Raw genomic sequence first — 24421 nt, 5'->3', positions numbered from 1 at the left:
TTCCACATTTTAAAAAAATATATAATAGAGTCCACATCACTTTCAACACTATACTGCTTCTCTGTGCTTTCCAAGTTTCCAGTGTATTTTTAAGTGTTTCAATGGCACTATTTTTTTTTATCATCACTATTAACTCTCTCTCTACCTGACTAAAAAACTAAGAGAAAGAAAAAAATAAAACTTGCAACAGATAAGTGCAGCCAGGCAAAATGAATCCACACAGTGGTCATGTCCAAGAGTGCCTCTCTCCTTCTGCTCCTCAAGTCCATTGCCTCTCTTTCGGAGAAATACAACATGCTTAATCAGAAGTCCTCTGGAGACGTGACTGGTCATTGCATTGATCAGAGCTTTTACATATTTCCAAGTTGTTCTTCTTTACAATGGTGTTATCCTTGTAGGAATTGCTTTCCTAGTTCGATTCATTTACCCGCATCAGCTCATAGCACCCAAGGCTCTCTGCCTTCATCTCTTTTGTCTTTAGTACTATTCCAATTACATTCACGTTTCACAAATTGTTTAGCCATTTTCCAACTGACGGGCACTCCTCCCCTTAGATTCTAGTCCTTCCCTTCTATTTCCTTCCATTTCCTTCTTGACTTCAGTGTATTTCTCCGTGGTCTTTCTGGGCCACACAATGTCCTCATCTATTAAATGAAGGGTGGGACTAGATGATCTTCCAGCTCTTGATCTATAATCTAAGGATATTGATGTTTAAAGCAAGGAGGCTTTAAGAGTGGTTTCAAATGAGGGGGAAATTCCCTTATATGTTTCAGAGAATCTTTTTTTTTTAATGAGATACTAATGTTTCAGACTAAGAAGAGTCTATGTGCTCCTGAAGACAACACATCATTAATATTGGCTGTCCACACTGTATCCACAATAACCAAAATGAGCATTAATCTATCTATAAAGGAGGGCACTTTAATTATATTGTGGGCTGCATAATGCTTTTGATTTTTCTGTTTTTTGGATTCTCCATAAAATGAAGGAGCTGATTTATTGCCGTTGCCGTGGATTTTCTTTACTTGCAAGGTCCAAGGGAGAAATGTTTCCCTTTAGAAATCAGAGGACTGGTTTGTGAAAAGGCTTGATTCCTCACTCAAAGTGAACAACAGATGAAGAGACCTCCCGCCCCCATCCCCGCCCAATTTTCCTACTGCAGTATTGGTTACATGAAATTAAACATGAAGTTAAAAACTGACTCATTTTTGGAGTGGGAAGGCATCTGGGCCTGTGATTTCATGGGTGTGGGGAGCTCCCAGTGTGGATTCACCCTCCACCAATGCACCGTGGCAATGTGTTATTGAAGCGAATGGGCATTTTTACATTTGGTTTCTCTTTACAGGGTTGTCACGAAGCCATTGAGGATGTCAGTGGTTGAGTAAAGCTCCTACGATGAAAGAGTTAGCAGAGATAACCTTATGTTGACCTTTGGGTAGAGCTCAAAGTCGTTTCACCCTTAGAACAGGAATTGCAGTGGGCCTCAGTACACGTTTTTAACCTCTTTCTCTTTAGATGTCCTAGGTAGCCTGAGTAGAAGGTGACAAAAACATCTGGCAGCAGGACGTGACCTCATCTAGCTCACACTAGGTTGGGCAAGTTAGTGGAAACCACAAATGTGATCATGGGTGTGTCTGCCCCAAGGCAGATTCCATTATTAGAACAATAATCTTTGGTGTTAATAATAATAGTATTTGGAATGGCAGCTGGGCCTAGTGAATAGACAGCTGGCCTTCAAAGCCTGGAAGATCCAATTCTGTCTCTGACCAGTGGGGCTGAGGGTACCTTTCCAGTAAGTCATTCAGCCTCTTGGTGTTCTACTCAGCTCCTAAGACCATCAGTAGCAGAGAATTGCTGACTGAGGGAGGGAGTTTCTTCACCATCTCCTGATGAAATCCTACCTAGGGGTAGAGTTTGGGATCTGAAGGCAGGGAACACCTGAGTTCAAATCTACCCCACTAACTCCCTGTGTGACCCTGGACAAGTCATTCTCAGCCTGTGCTTCAGTTTCCTCACCTATAAAATGGGTGTCATAATAATAATACATAAATCCCAGGGTTATTGAGAGGATAAGATGAGATGACATTTATACAGCATTTTGTAAACCTTAAAGTGCTATATAAATATTAGATATGACCTATATGATCCACTGTCACCTTCAATTTGGTACAAGGTAGGCCCTACCACAGAAGCTACCTAGGGAAATATCCAGAATGATCAGAAAGATTTGCTTCTACTTAGAGCACGTAGGCTCTAAAGGTGGTAAAGTTCCAGGGATACAGTTAATAGTAACAGGACCAGGGAAACAAACCTGCATACATTACCCAAGAGTCAGCTGTGGCAGTGGTAACAGAACAAAGGGGCCATTTCATGATGCTCACCTTCACGATCTTGCTCCTCATCAGTCTGGGATTTTTCCACTCGTCCATGCATGCCGTCATAACGATTGTAGTTACACTTCCAAACATCCTCGATTTCACTGGGGGTAGATTTGTAACTGCTCTGGGCCTGAAAAAGGTCATCATGAGTTGCACCAGCCAAAACAAACAAACAAAATTCTTTCTTCCCCTGCTGATGAGCCTCTCCAAACTTAAGCGACAGACTTCTGGGCTCATCTGGCTTGGTCACACCTGCCAGAACTTGGGCTCCTCCATCACAGCCTTCGAGAACGCAAGGTTTCTCCTCTGCCACGTTGAGGCATCTCAAAAGGGACTCACTGAAAATGGTGGTGAGAAAGCAATTAGGAAAAAAAGATATGTGTGTCTATGCATATATACATATATGCATACTTATATAAATATACATTTATAATGATAGCTAGAATTTCCATTGTTCTCTGAAGTTTGCCAAGTGCCTCACATATATTATCTCATTTGGTCTTCATGACTAGCCTGTTAGTATAATGGATAGAGCACTGGCCTGGGAATCAGGAAGAGCTGAGCTTACATCTGGCTCTGGCACCCTGGCAAGTCATGTGACCTTTGTATTACCTCAGTTTTCTTATCTGTAAGATGGAGATAACAATAGCACCTACTTCCCAGGCCTATTGTGAAGATCAAGTAAGATAATATTTGTGAAGCATTTTGAGAATCCTACATAAGTGCTGTTATTATTATCAACAGCCCTTTGAGGTAAAAGCTCTGTAGCATTTGTATAGCAGCACTTCAAGGTTTCCAAAGCACTGTTTATGTTTTCACATTTGACCCTCAGAAACTACTCTTTGAGGTAGGTACTATTATTATCCTGAGGAAATTGAGGCTGACTTGCCCAAGGTCGCAAAGCTAGTAAGTACTGTATTTCCCCATGTATAAGACACTCCCATGCATAAGATGCATCTTAATTTGGGGGCCCAAAATTTGAAGGAAAAAAAAAGTATTACATAAAGATATTGAACTCAAGTTTTATTCATCATAAAATTCATACAACAATACAATGGAATCCAAGGACCTTCAAAAGGCTTGATGATATGAAGGAAATAAGGCTTTATGTAAGGTATACTTTCAGGTTCTTTCTACTCTAGTGACCAGATTATTCACTATTAAACTATGTTGTTGTTGATACAGAAAGCACGGTGGATATGCTGTACAGCTTTGCCAAGTGTTCAGGACTGGACCTGATCTTTGGCATCAATGCCTTAACAAGGAAAAGTAATTTGCAATGGGACAGCTCAAATGCCAAATTGTTCTTGGATTATTGTGCCTCTCAGAAGTATGACATTTTCTGGGAACTTGGCAATGGTAAGTACACGGAACATTTAATCGATCAAGGAATACTCATTTTATTATTATTATATAATATTTTATTTTTCCCAATTACATCTTAAAACAATTTTTTAAAATTTGAGTTCCAAATTCTATCCCTCCCTCCCTCATTCCCCCTCCCCCAGGGAGTACTCTTTGGCATCATATAACATAACCTGCTTGATTACAATAATAGCCAGCACTTATATAGCTCTTTAAAGTTTGCAAAGTGCTTTATACATTTTATCCCCACAAAAACCCTAGAAAGAGGTGCTATTTTTGTTTCCATTTTACAGACAAAGAAACTGAGGTAGGCAGAGATTTAGTGACTTGCCTAAGGTCATTCATTACACACCAAGTAAGTATCTGAAGCTGGTTTTGAACTTAGGTCTTCCTGCCTCTAGGTCCAGTGCGCTATCCACTGTGCCAGCCAGCTGTTTATATGATTTTGCTTTTTGTTGGACAGAGATGCCTTTTGAAACTGCTTATAGAAAACACTTCCCCTATATCTTCTTGGATCCATTGCTGACCCCATCTTACGTTCTGCTTGGCTGGAGAATTACTTAGCTGAGGCCAGCAACTTCCACATCTCCTATTTTTAGAAAGTTCCTTCGGTTTTCAGAGTCACTCGTAGCTGACACCCAACAAAATTTTTAAGTAGGCAATTTATTTTCATTCTTCCATCTCTTTTTCTCCACACTGACACAGGATCCTCCCCTCCCTACCTCACCCTGATCCTCTCCTGCAAGCTCTCTTGGGGTCCTTAGTATGAATCCACCCTTCCTTTAGGTCTAGATAGCATCCCATGCTTTATTTCTCTCCTCCATAGCAGCATATGCCAGAAAGCCCCGACCTCTGCTAGGGAACTGGTAAGCTATTTCTAGATATTTTGTTAATGGTTAGCTTTCCTATTATAGGCCCAGCCTGATTCAGGTAAGTCCAGTGCTTGAATTTGGAATTAGAACAAAATGAGACACTTGTATTCCATTTAAGAACGGGGTCCATCCAAAAAGATGTTTATTCAGTCACATTGCAGAAGGGGTATTCAGCAAAGATACAGCCTTGATTTAATTGATCATAACTTTCCAACCTCTATGTTTACCATGCTGATCTGCCTGAGAGAGTTACTGCTGATTCCTTGTGTTGGCTTTTTGCACCTAGATTACATCCCTGAGAGCTTTCCTTCTAGATCTCTCTTTCCCTTCTCTGATAAACTCCTTGAAAACTCAGTGCCTCTGCTTCCTCTCTTCTCACTCTCCCTTGAACCCACGGCACCTCCAACTTCATCATTCAACTGAACTTGCCTTCTCTGAAGTTACCAGTAATCTCTTTATAGACAAATAAAATGACTTTTCCTCAATCCCTACCATTGACCTCTCTGCTGATATACCTTGGATATGTATTTCCTGTGTACAACACTGCTGATTACCTTGTTCTTTCTTATCTCCGGGGTTTTTGTGTCCCTGCTGTCTCTCGGTTCTCCCTCTACCTGTCTGACCACCCCTTCTCAGTCTCTTTTTCTGGATCTTCACTCATGACAGGCCCACTAACTGGGTGTGTCCCCAAGACCTTAAACTGGGCCATCTCACTTCTTTCCTTCCTATACTCTCTCACTCAGTGATGTCATCAGTAAACATAGATTCAATGATCATGTCTATTCAGATAATTCCAACATCTATTTATCCATCCCTAATCTCTCGTCTGAGTTCCAATACCACGTCTCCAACTCTTGTCGGACCTTTCAAAATAAATATCCCATGGCCATCTTAAATTCAACATGTCCAGAAAACAAAACTCATTATCTTTGCCTCCAAATCCTTCCCCATTCTCAACTCCCTTATTATTCGAGGGTACCTCCATCCTCCAAGCCATCTGGGCTCACAACCTTGGTGCCTTCTTTGACTTCTCATTCTCACCCACCCAACCTACCTATCCAATCAGTTGCCAACAATCATGAAATAATTTTCCAAATTTCTAATAATAACATAAATGCAAATTAAAACAACCCTGACATTTCATCCCATAGTTATTGAATTGGCAAAAATAATAAAAATTGAAATAATTGATGTTGAAAGGTTTTCGGAAGACATGCACAATAATACCCTGATGGAGCTGGGAACTGGTCCAACAGTTCTGGAAAAAAAATTTTGAATTATGTGAGAAAAGTCACTAGCTTGTTTATCCACTTTGACTGAATGATCCCACTCCTGAACATATACATCAAGGATGTCAAAGACAGGAAAGGGGGTTCATATATACCAAAATATTTGTATCAGCATTTTTTGTAGTAGTTAAAAAAAAGGAAACCAAGTGGGTGCTTTTCAGTTGGGGAATGGCTCAGCAAATCGTGGTATGTGATGTAATGGAACACTATTGTACCATAAAAGATGTCATGTGAGGAACCAAAAAAAAAATAGGAAGGATTCTAGGAATTGAAACAGCAAAAAAAAAAAAAAAATCAGAACCAGAGAACTTATACCATTACGATGATAATGTTGATGCAAACAACACTGAAAGTCAAAATCCAATCCCTTGTACTGTCCAATCTTTGTGGGAAAAGGAAAGGAAGGAATAAGTGTTTATATAGTGCCTACTATAGGCCAGGCACTGTGCTAAGGGCTTTACTGATATTACTCTCATCAATACTCACAACAACTCTATGTTATTATCCCCATTTGACAGTTGGGGAACCTGAGGCAAGCAGCAGTTAAGTGACTTAGCCAGGGTCAGACAATTAGTAGTGTCTGAGTGTGGATTTGAACTCAGGTCTTCCTGATTCCAGGCTGAGCTCTATATCCATTGCACCACCTAGCTGCCTCTCAGAGAGCAGATAAGGAATGGTATTTCACATCTCTTCATGGTAAAATGAGGGACCATGGATGCAAAATGTTGCTTAAGCCTTAAGCCATCAGATGCAGTTGCTTTGGGGGTTGGTTTTGCATACCTACTTTTCTTTGTTATAAGGGAGGGCTCAATGCCAGCAGGGAAGGGTAGTATATCAGCAAATGCCTGTGGTTAAAAAAAAATTATACTGCATCATACTTCTTTGTTATATAATGTGGATAACCAGGGTAGCAATTGGGATGAACCCAAGATTTATCTACTCTAGTCATACATTTTCTTTATAGATGAAGGACACTTTGAGACCAACCTTAGACAGGTTTAAACTTGACCAGGGTCACAAAGCCAGTTGGTGACCTAATTAGGAAGAAAATCCAGGTCTCCTTATTTGTTGCATCATGCTCTGTCCACCACCCAATACCCTGAAATGAGTACATCTTCTGTTCTCATGTTGCATAGGCCAATCATGGAAGACCTAGGCCCTAGATTTATAGTGGCCCAAACCAGGAGTGATAGATATCAGATCACATTCCTTGGGAAAACGGAAAAATGGATGAAATTTAATTGAGGGCTTCCTCACCTCCCTTTTCCCCATCCATCCAAAAACTTCCCATAACCCCCAGACATTAGTACTTTCATGCTATTCTGATTGTCTAAGAAAAAAACACTTTCATAGTGTAAGGTTGACAAGAGGCTTTCCAAATAGCAAACTTGTGAGGGAGGTAGTGTTCTATTAGCCCTATAAGGAAACTAGGACACAGAATCTAGGTCGCAATGCCTGAGCCAGAAATGGAACCTTGCATTTCTGATTTCATGTCTGGTATTCTCTCCAAAGATTTTGGCATCCAACCACATTACTTCCTCCCTGTGCCCAAATTGGCTTTTTAATTAGTTTTTTCCAACTAATACTTGTTTATTTTCTCTCGCTCCTGCCTCCTATTCCCCCATTCAAAAAAAGAAAAATAAAGCCCTTGTAACAAATAGCCAAGCAAAACAAGTTCCCACATTGGCCATGGCCAAACATGTATGTTTCATTCTACACCTGAGTCCAGGTCTATGCTTCAAAGAGATTGGAAAAAGAGGAAAAGTCCTCATGTGCACAACAGGATTCCTAGATGTTTTGTGGTGGCAAAGAACAAGAAACTAAGGGGATCTCCATCATTGGAGGAATGAATAAAAAATATTATGATACATGTTTGTGAAAGAATACTCTAAGAAATCATGAAAAGAATGGCTTCACAAAAGCCTGGGAAGACTTGTATAAACTGATGCAAAAGAAAGTAAGCTCTGAGAACCAAGAAGAAAATGCCAGCCCCACCAAAATTACAAAAACAAATAACTTTGAAAGATTTAGGAAATCTTATCAACACAATGACCAAACATGATGCCAGAGGAGCAATGATGTATGCTACCCCAAATTAACTTTTCAGCTCTCTGACTAACCTTGATTTACTGAACCCTCAAACAATTAATCAACTCATTCTTCAGGCCAACCTTTTAGCTAGATGATTGAACTCAATTTTGACTATAGTGTAGATGCTAGGAATGAAATCCCCAGAGATTAGGCCTAGTCCTTTTAAAGAGTTTATGCATTTTTGAATAGTGGCTTTTAAATTCAAATTATTTTCCATTTTGGGGAGCTAAGAAAGTCCTTCTACCCCGCAGTTTCCCCTGGTCTCACATTGGATTTCACAGATAGGTAATGTTTTCTTTGTAGTTCACTTTGACTATTTGTTATCCCACTCCTGAACCAGGCTGAGCTTGGTTTTTTTTAAAGAGATTATAATCTCCTTTAGAATCTAGAAATCATCTTGTCTTTATGGAAGACGTACATTTTGGAGATTAGCAGTTACACATGGAGAATTGTTGTCTTTCAGAACCCAACAGTTTCAGGAAGAAATCTGGCATTTATATTAATGGGTCCCAACTAGGAAAAGACTTTATTAAGTTTCATTCACTTCTAAAAACATATGATTTAAAAAATACAAAACTCTTTGGACCCGATATTAGTCAGCTTCGGAAGAACAATGAGAAGATGCTAAGAAGGTAAGAAAGGCTTTTTTTTTTCTTTTTTAACTTAAAGGAAGCAAAGGCCCAGGTTCAGGCTGGTGTAACCATTTGTTAGAAATAAGAAGGCTTCTCTTTTTGCAGGGAGCACCTGCACTTTATTAGAGCTGGAGGAAGTGAGAAGCATGTAGGAATTCCCCACTGTTAGAAACTTTGCTCAAGTGGGACAATTGAGTTGGGGCCAGGCTTTGGCAAGTCGATGGGGAGGGGGGTGTTGCCTTTAACAGAGATCACCAGGGGATCATCATAGTAATAATTAACATTAGTACAGGGTGCCTGTCCCCAAATTCCTAGTGCCATTTCAAGCTATTGAAGCCACAAAGTTTGCAAAGTAGTTACAAATATTATCTCATTTGCTCCTCACAAGCCTGGGAGGGAAGTACTATTATTATCCCCATTTTATAAATGAGGAAACTGAGGCAAACATAAGTTAAGTAACCTGCCCAGAGTCACTCAGATAATGTCTGAAGTCAGATTTGAACTCAGGACTTCATGACTACAAGCCCAACACTCCATGCACTGTGTACCACTTAGCTGCCTCGATAGCTCTGGAATATCCTAGATTCTAGTTCCAGATTTAATAACCAGCTCACTGACTGGGTTTGTTAATAAATATTAGAAATCAATTCTAGCATTTCTTGTGAGTTCTGAAAAAATGATATAATGATGGCTATTTTTTTTAGCTTCCTGAATGTCGGAGGAGGAGTAATTGATGCAATCACCTGGCATCAGTAAGTATATTTTCTGTTCTTAATACTATTTTTTTGGAGGGGTTAAGTGACTTGCCCAAGATCACACAGCTAGTAAGCGTGCCAAGTGTCTGAGGTCAGATGTGAACTCAGGTCCTCCTGACTCTAGGGCCGGTACTCACTGTGCCACTTAGCTGTCCCTTGTTCTCAATACTATTAAAGAAAGATTACTATTCATCTGTTATCCTAATTTTTTATTCTATATTTCATATAGAAAAGTTACTTCCACATTTATTTTTTTATTTTTTTATTTTCCCCAATTATATATGTAAAGAAGTGTTGAGTTCCAAATTCTATCCCTCTGTCCCTCCCTTACTCCCTCTCTGAAATGATAAGCAATCTGATATAAATTACACATGTGAAAACATGTAAAATATTTCCACATTAGTCATTTTGGTTCCCATACTTATTAAGCACCTACTGTTTGCACAGCGTTACGATAAGTGCTAGAGACATTTCCACATTCTAGCAGATCCATGACCCTACATCCCCTTCCTATAAACTGCCATGGTGGTTATATCCAACATGCTGGAGGCTTTCCTCTTTGGCTTTTTATATTTCATGGGTACCCAGTACAGTAGCTAGGCTTAGGGAGAATATGAAGATTATAAACTCTCCAAGGGCAAAGGCCATATCTTTTGTTTCTGCGTTACCTTCATTTCCTGAGGGTCTTCCCCTCCCAGATCTATTTTTTCTTAAAGAGGCCATTCTTTGCCTCATTTTTTAAGTCTTAATCACTGAATGAACGTTGCCTCAGTCAAACTGAGCCCTATTAAAGACGTTAGCTTGAAAAGGCCAAGGTCCCCCCACTGCATGCTGGAGATGACCCTCCTTATCCATATCTGGCCGCTGGACTCAGATGGCTCTGGAGGAGAAAGTGAGGCTGGTGACTTTGCACAGCTCTTCCTTACTTAAATCCTGTTCACTTACATATCATGGCATCACCTCCCTGATGTCAGGGTCCTCTTCGAGCACCAAGGACAAACAACAAACAGCAGCAGCAGCACCTTCATTTTCATATATAACCCTCCTCCCTTTCCCATCCAGAGAACCATTTCCCATAGCAAAGAATCAAAAAGAGGAAAACAAAGCGGTTAAGCCAGTCAGTGGAATCTGAGAGCATCTTCAATGTTCTGTACCCGGAGTCCCCATCTCCAAAGTGAAAAGGAAGAGGTTCTCATCTGCTTTTTGGAGGCCTATGCCTTTTAATTTAGTTCTGTATCTTCTTCTGTGCCTAGAATGATGCCTCATACATAGAAGCACTTAATACATGTTTGGTAATTGAATAAATGATTAATAACTTTAAAAATAACGAGGTTAGTTAAGATAACTGTGCTACTCAAGCTCAAAGTGATTGCCTGTGGCTTGGCTGGTCATACATAGATGGCCAGAATCTCATCTTCTTATCAGGAAGCTGATTGGTGACCAAGGATGCTTAGCAATTATACAGCTTGTCCCAAAAGTCTTAGTGTGTTTTAAAGCTCTGAGGGTGTTTAAGTTCTAACCACTTTAAAGTACACTAAGACTTTCAGGGAGGACATCCTTTATAACAATGATATCTTTATCTCATTTTAGAAGAAAAAATTATCACTTTTCTCCAGGTAATAAGATGTGGTAGAATATGCTTTCCCAAGTCTCAGTCTCTTCCTTGTGCTAACTTAGGAAAAAAAATCAGGAAATGCTCATGTTCTGATATTGAATAGTAGAGTAAGCATGGCTGGTTTCTGTAAAAATATCTCTACTTTTTAAAAAATCTGCATATATTACATGTGCATGTGTGTGTGTGTGTTTCAGCTACTATATGGATGGACGAATTGCTACCCAAGAGGATTTTTTAAATCCTGAAGTGTTGGATACATTTGTTATCACTGTACAAAAAGTTTTTCAGGTACTTTTTTTCTTTTATAGAACAAAAACAAAAACTGTCTGTATTTTGTAGACTTGCATATTCTAAATTTATTGGTCAAAAATGCAAATTTCTCACAAATCAAGAAACATTTCCAACATTGTTTTCAGATGGTTGACTAATACACTCAGAGGTCAAATTTTCCCTGATTCATTAGAAAAACAAGTTCCTCAGAGAGTCTTTGTTCCTACTGAATGCATTATTGAAGAAGAGTTAGGGAAGGGCTAGCGCTACCATGCCTGCATATGCCATCTGTAGGGCCAGGCGCCATGTTGCAGAAAAGACACGCTATCTGCATCCAAAGAAATGATAATTAGAAATTATGTGTAGAATGATTTTACACGTATATAGGTATTTGTGTCTAATGGTAGCCATCTCTAGGCTGGGGGGGGGTGGGGCAGGGAGGAGGAGAAAAAAAAGAAATGTACATCATAACTTTATTATATGTTTAAAAGGAATAGCAAGCGATACATAATAGGTTTTCAGTTTCACCTGCAATCATCTTTTTGTAAACTCCACTGTGTTATGGATGTGTTCGTTTTATTTCATAAATTAAAAATAAAATAAGTAAAATATTTTTAAAAGACATTGATTAGTTGGAGAACATCCAGGATGGCACAAGGCCTCAGGATCATGCCACAAGAAAGCAAGTTGAAGAAATTTGAGATATTTAGCCTGGAGAAGAAAAAAAATGGGAAGTGGTCCCAGCCAAGTCACTCATCTTCTCAAAGCCTTGGTTTTGTCATCTGCGTAACAGCAATAATAACATCAACTACCTCCCAGCATTGTTGTGAGGATGATATTTGTGAAACGTTTTACAGACCTTCAAGCACTAGATAAATGTTACCATCATCATGACTGTCATTATTAGACTTATTCTCTCAGGGGGCAGAAGGAGGGTCAAAGGTAGCTGTTACAAAGAGACAGAGTGAGGAAAAAACAACTAGATTTGTTAAAAAAAAAAAGTATAATGGGCATATGAAGGAAGACACTGTCTGCATCCAGAGAACAATTGATAAATAGAAGGCTGTGTAGACTGATTTTACATTTATAGACCCATTTGTGTCTAAAGGTAGTCATGGGGCAGGGGGAGAATAAAAAGGAAAAAAAGGAATTTATGTGATAGCTTTATTATGTATTTAAAAGGAAGAGCAAGTCGTACGTAATAGATTTGCAGTTTCATATGCAAACATCTTTTTAAAATTATTATACTATGTTATAGAAATGCTTCTTTTATTCCATAAATTAAAAATAAAATCTTAAGAAGGGCTACCTCAATGGGTTTAGAGGGTTCCTTCTCAATGGAAAGAAATAGCAAAACCTTTCTGATCAGTGGTCAGATAAGATGTAGATGGCACTTGTCCAGATACTATTTGTCAGTTAGTCAGTTAGGAAACAAACCTTTAAGTACCTACTGTGTGCTAGGCACTGTGCTAGGTGGTGGGAGACAAAGGAAGACAAAAGACAGTCCCTGCCCTCAAGAAACTCACAGTCTATTGTTCATCCTTCATTCTCAAAGAGGACTGATGACATCATGGCTGATGACATCATCTTGACTCCAAAGATGAATTGGATTTAAGTGAGGCAGAGCTGCACAAAGACCTCAGTCTCACTCTCTCCTCCAGAGCCATCCAGCTCCAGTGGGGAGACAAAAGTCAAGATGACTAGGAATGACCTGGGATGCAGTCGATGACCTTGGCCTTTCTAAGCAATTTCAGTTGAGTGATAAGCCGAGAAGACAGATTAATGAGGGAGACGATATGCATGAAGCTATGTACAAACAAGACAGGATAAGTTAGAGATAATTACTCTGGCATTAAGGGGAATCAGGAAAGGCTTTACAAAAAAGGTGGGATTTTAGCTGAGACTTGAAAGAAACCAGGGAGGGAGGAAGGAAGGGAGAGAGAAGCTAGGATTGCCTCTGATTGCCTCCTTCCCACTTTAAGATTCTATGGTTCTAAGGAGGAAGAGAATTTGGAACTCAAAATAAAAACACATTTAAAAAATATTCAATAATTCTGTGATTCTATAATTATATTGTGGGTTGTAACACAAGTTCCTTTATATTCTCTTTCTCCCTATTCCCTAGTAATGGAATAAAAGTAAATAGTTTCCAAATAAAATTACCTCAATATTATTTTCAGGACTTTTTTTCTGTCAGTATAAGCGATGTTTCTAAAAAGCCTGCAATTCATGGTGGTAGAGCTTATGTAATGTGCCACAGAGATGTTTAATGTCATACATCATACATCTCAGCTATTTTTATTTGCAATCACCATGTAGACTTTTCTGTTCCGTAGGTCGTGAACGAGACCAGGCCTGGCAAGAAGGTTTGGTTGGGAGAAACAAGCTCAGCTTATGGAGGGGGGGCTCCCAACCTGTCTGACACTTATACTGCTGGTTTCATGTGAGTATGGCAATGCTCATCTCAAGTTACAAACAGACACCAAGATTTCTGGGTTTCAAATTACACTATGCCCCACACCTACTACCCTTTTTGCCAAAAAAACCTGTACAAAGGATGCCCTTTATGGTGGAGAATACTACAATACACTTAATCACAGATCTGGATGAAGACCACGGATTGATTGTAGCTAGTACTTTGTACATTGTATAGACTCAATGGTAGTTATTACAAGAAAAAAATCCAAGCTTTTAAAAATGTTTGTACTTTAGAATATGCCATGTATAAGCAAAAAAATTCATTCCTCTAAGTAACAGCACTTAAAAATAATGTATCTAAGAGTTTTAAATTTGAGAACATTGCTTATAGTATATACACACATACATGTATATAGTGTATATATGTTATATAGACATACATCTGTATGTGGGTGAGTGTGTGGATATATATGTGTGTGTGTATCCACACACGCACACCCACTCACACACACATACACACACATGCACATATATGCCTTCTGCACTTAAAAGACTCCACTTCCTTGGAGGGCCATTAATTCTGCCAAGAATTGATTCATCACAATTCTGTTATCCTTGGGTAAAGTATCCAAGTGCTCCTTTCTTTTTGGGTTCTAAAAACAGATCAAATAATCATGCAATCAAGATTGCTTGTTTTAAAATTAAGAAGGAAGCCCTATCTGAAATTTTCTATTGAGTGCCAAAGAATTCTAACTACACCACTGATAAGAAAAGTCATGGCGAATAAAAGTGGTAAATAATGTTGAAACTAAAATGATTTCTCTCATCAGAGAGACAATCTTGATGGAATTTTTTGGGGGTAAAATGTGTAATTAGAGGAGAGTGCTCTGGGAGTCAATAGATGTGTTCTAATCCCATTCTTCCCCTTCATTTCTTTAAGTTTCCATTTCTTCACTTGTGAAATGAGGGGAAGTAACTGGGTGAGCTCAAAGTCCCTTTGTCCAGTTCTGAAATTCTCTGATTAGATCTAGGTTGCTCTTCGCTTGAGAAGGTTTAACTGGACTAAGCAATTCCCCCTTTTCTTCCATTCCTTACCTGGAGACAGCTTTAACCATCTCATAGGTCTGCTGGCTACCTGACTGATGTATGCAGCAAAATTCCTTTTTATATCATGATAGAGTTGGTAAGAGAGAGAACTTAACCTATTTACCAGATATAGGAACTGGCCCAGCTTACCTTGTAGACAATTGACTGGCCCTGATTGTGAATTCCCATTCTTTTTATTAGTCATCTAAAGTTTATTTACAAACTTGAAATTCTTAACTTTTGTTGAAATATGAAAGAATGAGAAAAGAAGATGATTCTAATGACTTTGTATGAGGAATACAAGGAATGAAAAGAAACTTAGGAAGATCTATATGAACAGATAAAGAGTATAGTAAAAAGAACCATGAAAATAATATACACAATGATTACAGTAATGTAAAAGAAATTGGTGCAGAGATCAGAATTTGGATCTCAATATATTTAATTATTCAAATGATAGCTAAAATTTATAACACTTAGCTTTTCTGTTCTTACTGCAATCAAAACTGAGTTGTTTTCTTCTGCTTTTTAAAATTATCATCTATTTCTTCAACAGGTGGTTGGACAAATTAGGTCTGTCAGCTAAAATGGGTATTGAGGTGGTAATGAGACAAGTGTTCTTTGGAGCTGGAAATTATCACTTAGTCGATGAAAACTTTGATCCCTTGCCTGTAAGTGACTGTTGCTTCCCCATTTTTTGCAAATCGATTGCAGCTAGCCACTCTAAGAAAGCCTAAAGCTCTTCAATAACATGTAGCCTCATCACAGTTAACTGTGTTGTCATTGTGAATGAGAAATGTGAAGGCACTTGAAACAGAAATGTATTTTTCATATATTCTTTTTTTTCAGACATTATGATGGTTTACTTAGAAGGACACAGAGTATCTGTAAAGTAACTAATTGGCACAATACCATCAATAAAGTAGCAGGATACAAAGTAAATCCTTGAAATCACTATCCTTTCTATAAAGTAACAACAAAATCCAAATAAAGTAAAGAAAGGGAAATTCTATAAAGGTAACTACAAAATGCATAAATATCTGGGAGTCAATCTACTATCACATTCAATATTTATATAAATACATTTATAATTTAGAGTAATAGTGATTGCTTGTATTCAGTGTACTGGACAAGGCTAATAAAATAAAAATGATGATACACATAAATGAATTTAGAGATTTGGTGCTGAATCAATAAAAATACTAAGGGGCTACTTTATAGACGTAGAGAAGGTAATAACATTCATTCAGCGAAACAATGGTCTAGAATGTTAAAGGAAATCACTTTTTAAAAAGAGGAAGAAAATAAGAATAGCATCCTCTATAGACCTCAAATCATAATATAAAGTAATCACTAAAACTATTTAGAACTGGTTAAAAACAGAAAGGCAGATAAGGAGAACAGATGAGTTAACACAAATATATAAGAACAAGACCCGTTTGCTAAAGGATAAGTGGTCAAAGGATACAAATACACAATTCTCAAGAGAATAATTGAAAACCACCGTAAAGACTGTTCCAAATCACTAACCATGTATTCTTGATTTGAAGTTTATCACCTGTTAAAATTAAAGAACTAGTAGTTTCTAAATGGTATAAGGTAAATCCAAGAGAATATTGAAAACCGTATCCAAAAATAAGAAACCACATTTTCAAGCCAGAAAAAAATCAGACTCAGATTTTCTGCCTTTAAAAAAAAAACATAGCATTTTATTGGTTTAACTATAGCAGTAACTCAGAATAGGTATAGAGTAAAGGAAATGGACCTGTAATTTCATTAGCATAGATAACTGTCACGTCCTAATAATATTCTTCCACAGAACCCTTCCTTGTAACAAAAACGTAGAGTAAAGCAAATTGGCCCACTAGTCACGTCTGACATCATATGCCTCATTCCATACCTGTAGCCCCGCCAGTCCTCTAATGAAAAGGGAGAGATATGTTTCCTGGTCAGTGTGGAGTCATGATTAGCCATTTCATTGATCTGAATTCTGATTTCTTTTCATGTTGTTTTCTTTTACATTATTGTGGTCATTGTGTATGTTATTCTCTTGGTTCTGTTTATATGACTCTGCATCATTCTCCCCAAGGTTCTCTGAATTATTTATATTACTCATATGAAATAGTGGTCCATTATGTGTTCATATACCAGTTTGTTCAGTCATTCCCCAATCGATGAGTGCCTGTTTTGTCACCATTTTTTTTCAAGATCTAACACTGTTTATTGTTTATGAATTACATTAAAAAGATGTAGATAGATGATAAATGGATGGATGGATTTTTTGGGGGGGTTCCCCCACTTAATAGCATATTTTCCAATTGCATGTAAAGATAGTTTTCAACATTTTGTAAGCTTTTGAGTTCCAAATTTTTCTGGCTCCCTCTCTCTCTTCCCCCCGCCTAAGGACAGCAAGCAATCTGATATAAGCTATGCATGTTTTGTCACCATTTTTAGCTACCACAGAAAGTGCTGCTATGAATATTTTAGTATGTGTGGGAGCTTACCCTCTGCTTTTTGCCTCATTTAACCAATTATCAAGTATTCATTAAATGTGAAGGCCTGAGGATTCAAAGCAAAAGATAAAACAGCCCCTGTTCTTAAAGAGCTTCTTCTTGTTCTATTGGGGTTTATGCACAATACACCTTTGGAGTCCAAGGGTATCTTAACATCTTAACCACTTTTCTCACACAGTTTCAAACTGTTTTCTGAACATTTGGACTAATTCACAACTGCTTTAACAGTGAATGCATTAGTGTGCCTATCTTTGGACCAATTCACATCTCTTTAACAGTGAATGAATTAGTGTGCCTATCTTTCCACAGCCCCTCCAACATTCTTTTTTCAGGCCACATATTTTTTTTCTCCCTTAAGTACTTATACGTGTCCCATGTGCTAGGTACTGAGAGAAATTAAAAGAAAAATAAAATGGCCCCTGCCTTTATGAAACTTACAGCCTCGTCAGGGAGATAAAACACATGTACCCACAGTCAGTCCCCCTAATGTTGGCATTACAGTTTTTAAATTATCTTAACAAGTTTGGTAGGTATGAGGTGAACTGTTTTAATTTTCATTTCTCTAATATTAGTGATTTTCATCAGTCTTTCATATGATTGTCAATTCTTTGCTTTTTTCCCCCTTAAAAACTGCTCATTTATGTGCTTTGACAACTTACCTACTAGAGAATAGTTCGTGGTCTTGGCTTTAGCATTGGAAATCTCATTATCCTTGATTATTGCATCTAAAGTTCAAGTTGAAGTTAAAGTTAAAGCTCCAGTCTTGTCTCCTCCCAACTGGCCATTCTTGCAGCTCTCCAAACTAGAAAAGTAAAGATGTATGCTACAATGCTAAGAAGTGCTAGACAGAGTAAAGAGTAGGCATCAGTGGTATACCCAGCTCGTGTGGTTTGTGGGTAGATTTCTCAGCAAATTTGCTGAGGAACCGCTATCTATAGTGGTCTATGCATTTCGAGAAGTCTAGTTGTAATTTAAAGCCTGTCATTCTTTGACTAATGACCTTGTAAAAATGGAATTTATCTCTTTCCTACATGTATTCTGAATTGAAAGGCAGCCTGATATAGTGGCAGAGAGCTGGCCTCAATGCCAGGAACACCTGGGTTCTAATTCTGCTTCTGATACATACTGACACATTCCCTCTCAGTGTTCTAGGGTCATTCTCCAAGACCATAGGTTGTAGAGAAGGTGCCAGCCTTTGTTAATAGAAGGAATTTCTTCACTTGAAGGTTTCCTATACTAATGAAATTACAGGTCCATTTCCTTTCCCCTATGCCTATTAAACCAAGCATGGCTAGCTCCCTGAAAAAGTACCCCAAATCTCTGAATGCCTGGCTTTCTGTGGACAACATATGAGGAAGGCACATAATGTCAATATAGTTGATGTTAATAGACACATCAAGAAGGTAATCCTTATGTTCAGTGAACTTTCCATGACAGTTACTGTCTGATTATTATGTTGATTCAGATTCTTCCAATAACTAAGGTATATCCTTGGTTTAAGTAGGGAATCCATGGAAAGATCCTGGTGATCTCCCCCTCTCCATTTTCCTAGCTTCTCTCCTGTCTTAGCTCAAATCCTGTCTTCTGCAAGAAGCCTTTTCTGGTCCTCCTTAATCTTAGCACTTCCTCTCTGAGATGATCTCTAATTTATCCTGACTATAGTTGGTTTGTATGTAGTTATTTGCATATTGTCTCCTTCATTTAGACTCTAAGCTTCTTGAGGGCAGGGACTGTCCTTTGCCTTTTTTTGTGTTCTGAGCCCTTAGCATATTGCCTGGCACACAGTAGGTGCTTGATAAGTGTTTATTGAGTCTAACAGGAACATATTAATACCAGTGCCTTTGCTTTAATATAATTTGTCCTATCTGTCTTGTATACACATAATTTTTTTTCCAAGGGCCTTTTTTTTGGAGGGGGAATGGTTTTTTTTTTCTTTTTTTTTTTGCCTTTCTTTGTATCCCCACAGTTCCTGGTGCTTAATAGGTGCTTAATAAATGCCCCTTTATCCAACCTGACTCAAACATCAGCCTTCTATCTTTAACTTTGACAAAACAAAGAAACAAAACCTATTTAATTTTTCATATAGGATTATTGGCTGTCACTTCTCTTCAAACAACTGGTTGGTACCAAAGTGTTAACGGCTAGTGTGAAAAGTCCAGACAAAGAGAAACTTCGATTATACCTCCATTGTACAAACAACAACCAGTGAGTATTGTGAAGGTTCAATCAGTCCCCCAATACGTATTATTCTTGGTATCTTTTGACCGAGGGAGGAAGCATGGTGTAGTGGACAGAAAACTGGCCAAAAGGTCAGAATGACCTGGATTCAAGTCCTGTCTCTGACACATCTTGGCTGTGTAACCTTGGGCAAGTCACTTAACCTCTTAGTACACCAGGTGCTCTAAGATTATCAGTTGCAAAATAGTTGCTGATCTGAATTGGGACAGAATTTTCTCACTGGTAGTTCATTTAGTCACTAAAAATGAAGTCAAATCAACAAACATTGATTAAGCCCCTTCTATGTGCCAGAGACTGTGCTAAGCATGGAATTCGGGTACAGACAAAGAAAACAAAAGTATTTTCTTATGGCAAAACCTTTTTAAAACACTGGTTATATGGCCGGCCCAGTAATATTCTCAGTGCTAAATAATTTAAATAGATTTCAAACTAAACCTGATACTATCCAGAGTGATGTTATTGGATTAGCACCAAATCCAGCAATTAGTAACCCACATGAATAATACTTTAAGCTCAGTTTCTGAGCAAATCTTGTGAGTTCTTCACAAGATTTGACATTTGCTAGACCTTTGGTTCAGTTGGTTATTATTGGCCCCAATTATTGTTATTATAGTAAATTTAGGAAAATTCTTCTTTCATGGACAAGCTTGGTTGTGAGAATCTAATCTAGAAGTCAAATACTGTTGCATGAAAATACCAAATCATAATTAGTAATAAGGCCAAAAATCACTGTAGTCTGATGTATTCATCTCTTTTTATCATAGTTTATGCTTAAAATTTCATTTTAAGATGATAATAACTAGCACTTATATAATGCTTTAAGGTTTTCAAATAACTCTATAAATATTATCTCATCCTCGCAACAATCCTGTGAGGAAGTTGCTACTATTATCCCCATTTACAAATGAGTAAACTGAGGCAGACAATGGTTAAAAGATTGCCCAGAGTCACACAGCTATCTTTCAAAGGCAAAATTTGAACTCAGGTCTTCCTGACTTCCAGATCCAGCATTCTATCCACTGCACTGTCTAGCTGCCCATGAAAATGCGGTTTTTTTCCTGCGTGTGCTTACCATTTATAAAAACTAAGAAACTTGACATTTCATAATGCTGTCTTTGGGCCTCCAAAGTAATTAGACCTCATCATTTTGAAAAGACTGCTTTTTTCATTTTGGGATTGAATCTATAGCAAATATTTCTTACTGGCTAAGGTATCCTTAGGTTATAGTCTCAAACCTGTTAAGTTTGCCAGATCCCATCTCCATCACTCATTGGTGATGAGCGTTTATGGCACAAGGAGAGTTTCAGCCCAATGCTTTGCCTTCCTGTGAACCATTGCTGCTAAGTGTTTGGGGAATGGTACAACTGGGTCAGATTTAGGGAAGGTAAATAGCTTTTTACATTTTCATTATGAACCTTCTAAGCTGCTGAATGGGTTTATAATCTGAATTGACATCAAAGTGTGATGGTCATTTATCCCACTTCCTTTTGAAACTTGGATATGAGTAAACCCAACTAGTGGTTGTCCACATTTTCAGAACTTCCCCTTGGCAAGGTGCTAAGATTCTCAGAATACCTTAGGCAGGGGACAACACTACAAATGAATTGTCATTGGATCAGTGGATGGCTAAACTTTCAATCTTCATAGAAGCCTTTGAGTAGATGGTCTCATGCTTCTGTAGTCACTTCCTCTTCCTAAAAAACCCCATAATTTCGTGTTGGCCGACCTTCTAATAACAAAAACTTTTCCAAACATAGCTAGGTTGGTCCTCAGATGACAGAGTCCATTGTGGGGTCTGCATTCAAAGCCTTTCCAGGATGGTAAAACTTCATAGAATGTGTTCTCTATTGTCACAGAGTACTAGGACTACAAATACCAGAATTTCTGAACACCTTGAAGGACCAAGCTGCATCAAATGACATGTGCAATTTTTTATATCCTTAAGGCCAAGGAAAGAGGAATAGGATGAACATTTTTATTTCAGAGTAAAATTATAATAAAATTTTTGTGTCAATTAATATGCTTGTTTTTTCTAGTGTTGATATATGCTTGTTGACTGACTAGTATATAATCTTTGAGAGTCCAAAGTCACCTCCATTCCATGTTTAGGCCTCAGAGAAGAATTTTAATGGAGACTGATAGTAATAATGCAATGATTATTTTTGCCCCTATAACCATTCATAAGACAGCAGTGCCCAGAAAATGCCAGTCTTAGGTGGTCTTTTGGTGACAGCTATAGGCTCTCAATAGCAATCAGGAGGCCCTGCTCCTAACACCCCACTACCACCACCATATAATTAGGAACCAACATGGTTTGACCCTGGCTCATTGTGTATTAGGCTTGGCACAGAAAGGTAGTTCAGGCTGTTAGGAAAAGCCAACAGTGCCAGTCCTGAGTAGGCAAGCTGTAGGCTCCTAATGACTTAGAGGGAGGTGACCCTAGGTCCTCAAAGGTAGTATTTGCTGAGCACAGGCTCTGGCAGGTTCTCCAAAAATCATGAAGTCTTTGAGTGTGGAGTGTGGGGATGAGTTCTGTAGCTGCTCTCTGAGAACCACCTCTAGCTAAGTTCTTAGGTGCTCATCACCAAGTTGTCAGCCTTCAGGTAGATTTGTCAGATATAGAACACTCTCAAATATTGTGTTGGGTTCTGTATCAGTAGAGGGAGGATCTCCAGCAGTAAACTTGTGGGTCCTTAAAGGATTACTGTTTCATTGTACCTTTCCATATGTTAACATTGAAAGCAAGACATCAACAACCTGTGTCTTTCTTCAATGCATTGCTTATGACAGGCACTAACTACCTACTAAATAAATGAATGAATAAATCCAAGTCTGTATAGTGTGCATGTGCATATGTGTGTGTTCATGAAATTTGTTTAAGCTAGGCAAATGCAAAGCTATTAGTAATTTAATCTGTTTTTGTTTTAGTCCAAAGTACAAAGAAGGAGATTTGACGTTGTACGCCCTAAATCTGCACAATGACACCAAATATCTACAGTTACCTACTCATTTAAGTGGTAAACGTGTGGAAAAATACATCTTGCAACCTTCTGGAAATCTACTTTCTCAGTAAGTAATATCCCATGCTCTTCATGCCATGAAATTTATCAGTATTGAACAGGGTGTTATCATAGTGTTGCTAACAGTTGGTTGCTAACAGTGGAAATGGTGCAGCCTTTCCAAGTTCTGAATACATTTCCTTTTGATTAGAGGCATTTTTAATGAAGTGTAAGTGGTTAGCCTTTTGAATTTGGGCCAAGTTATAGCATTACAGATGTTTCCCTACTTTAAGAAAATCCTATACACAGGAATTTAGCAAAGATATGTCACAGTAGGACTTGACAAATTCCGGGACCAGGTTGCCCTGGTACCTGCAACCTATAGAAATGTATTTCATCCTGTTACTTCAGCAGTATATTAATTTGAAAAGAATTCTGAAGCATGCTCCTGGTGGGCCCTCTGGGGTTTGCTTCTTTCAAGGATGTACCAAGAAATGAGGAGAATAAACAAAGGAGGGGAGTGCACAGCTAGCCACCAGGCTTAGCTAGCTGTACGCAGATGTAGGTAATAGGATAGTGATTTCAATCTGCAAGGTGCCTAGGAGGCCACATAATCTGATCCCTTCATTTTTCAGGTGAGAAAACAAGCCAGAGACAATAAGGGGTTTGTTCATGGTCACTTGAGTAGTAACCAGCAGAGATGGGATATGAACCCCAGGCTTCTCATTCCTAATTTAGTAGTGTGAGTTTTTTTTCCTCATCTCACCATTTCAGCTCCCTCTTTTTGTCTTTCCAGAGGATTTTGCCATACTGTTCCCTTATAATAACCCAAATTTAGATGTCATTCATCGTTGGAACTGGTGCTCTATTATAACATGCTGCCCTTTCCACATTTTTGCTTTCATTTGTTTGAAAGCTTAATAATTTTCTGGCTTCCATATTCAGGGGCTGACTTCTAAGTCCAAAGTAAACTTCTTGGATCAGGAACTAGGGTGGTAATATTGACCTGATGACATTAATCCATTCCCTTTAGGTAGCAAGCTTCTTTGGTGTAAAGACATTTTGCACAAAAATAAAATCTCTATTCTACTTTATTTACACTCAGTAAAGCATAATATACTAATCTTCAAAGGATAAATGTTCTGTTGTGTGCAAAATACCATTCTATTTTAATCAGATAGGCTTCTTACAGAAATAAACTAATTTTGCTATTGTTAATATAGGAAGAAAGGCCTGGAGATGTATATTTTAGTTAACTTCAATACTTCAGTTGAAGATCTCATCCATGTGGGAAGTCTCTCCATCCACAAACCATCCAGTACTTAGCACAGGGTCTAGCACATAGTAGGCACTATCTATAGGTGCTTCTTCCTTCATTCATATCCACACTTTCTCATCCAGTGCAACTCTTGTCCATACTTCCAGGGCACTCATTTTGCATGTTGGGGATCTCTAGAGCAATAATTCTTAACCTTTTTATGTCATGGACTTCCTTAGCAGTCTGGTGAAACCTATGGACCCCTCAGAATCATGTTTTTAAATAATTGAAGGAAATGATAAATTTTAGTTAGAGGTTAGTGAATATAAAGATGTAAGTTTTTTCCCACCCAATTTCACAGATCCATCGAAATCCATCCACAGCCCTCTTGGGAGAAGGCGAGGGGGCCTGTGGATCTCAGGTCAAGAACCGATGTTCTAGCATTGACATTGTATGGTTATCTCTCACAAGTGATACATGATTTGGCCCAAATCTTTTAAAATAATTATTTATACTTTCTTTACATCATAATCATTTCCCAGATCTCAACTTTCTTCCCAAGAGGAATAATTAAACAACGAAGAGGAACAATTAAACAAAACAAAATGACACATAAGCCACATCTAATAGCATACAGAGTAT

At 38.2% G+C, this 24421-nt stretch overlaps 1 protein-coding gene across 1 annotated transcript in view; it reads left to right on the top strand.

The window, feature by feature from the left end:
• The window catches only part of HPSE (heparanase), a 40418-nt gene that overhangs the window by 8110 nt on the left and 7887 nt on the right, over window positions 1-24421 (top strand). The window contains exons 4-11 of the mRNA XM_036763832.1: window positions 3564-3737; window positions 8459-8627; window positions 9332-9379; window positions 11192-11285; window positions 13604-13710; window positions 15328-15442; window positions 19371-19489; window positions 22451-22591. Of these exons, the coding sequence (XP_036619727.1) occupies window positions 3564-3737; window positions 8459-8627; window positions 9332-9379; window positions 11192-11285; window positions 13604-13710; window positions 15328-15442; window positions 19371-19489; window positions 22451-22591 (967 nt within the window). The remainder of the gene's footprint in view (window positions 1-3563; window positions 3738-8458; window positions 8628-9331; window positions 9380-11191; window positions 11286-13603; window positions 13711-15327; window positions 15443-19370; window positions 19490-22450; window positions 22592-24421) is intronic.

Source organism: Trichosurus vulpecula, chromosome 6 (genome assembly GCF_011100635.1).
Source record: "Trichosurus vulpecula isolate mTriVul1 chromosome 6, mTriVul1.pri, whole genome shotgun sequence".
NCBI classification, from domain to species: Eukaryota; Metazoa; Chordata; class Mammalia; order Diprotodontia; family Phalangeridae; genus Trichosurus; species Trichosurus vulpecula.
This window is presented reverse-complemented; position numbering and strand designations above follow the sequence as displayed.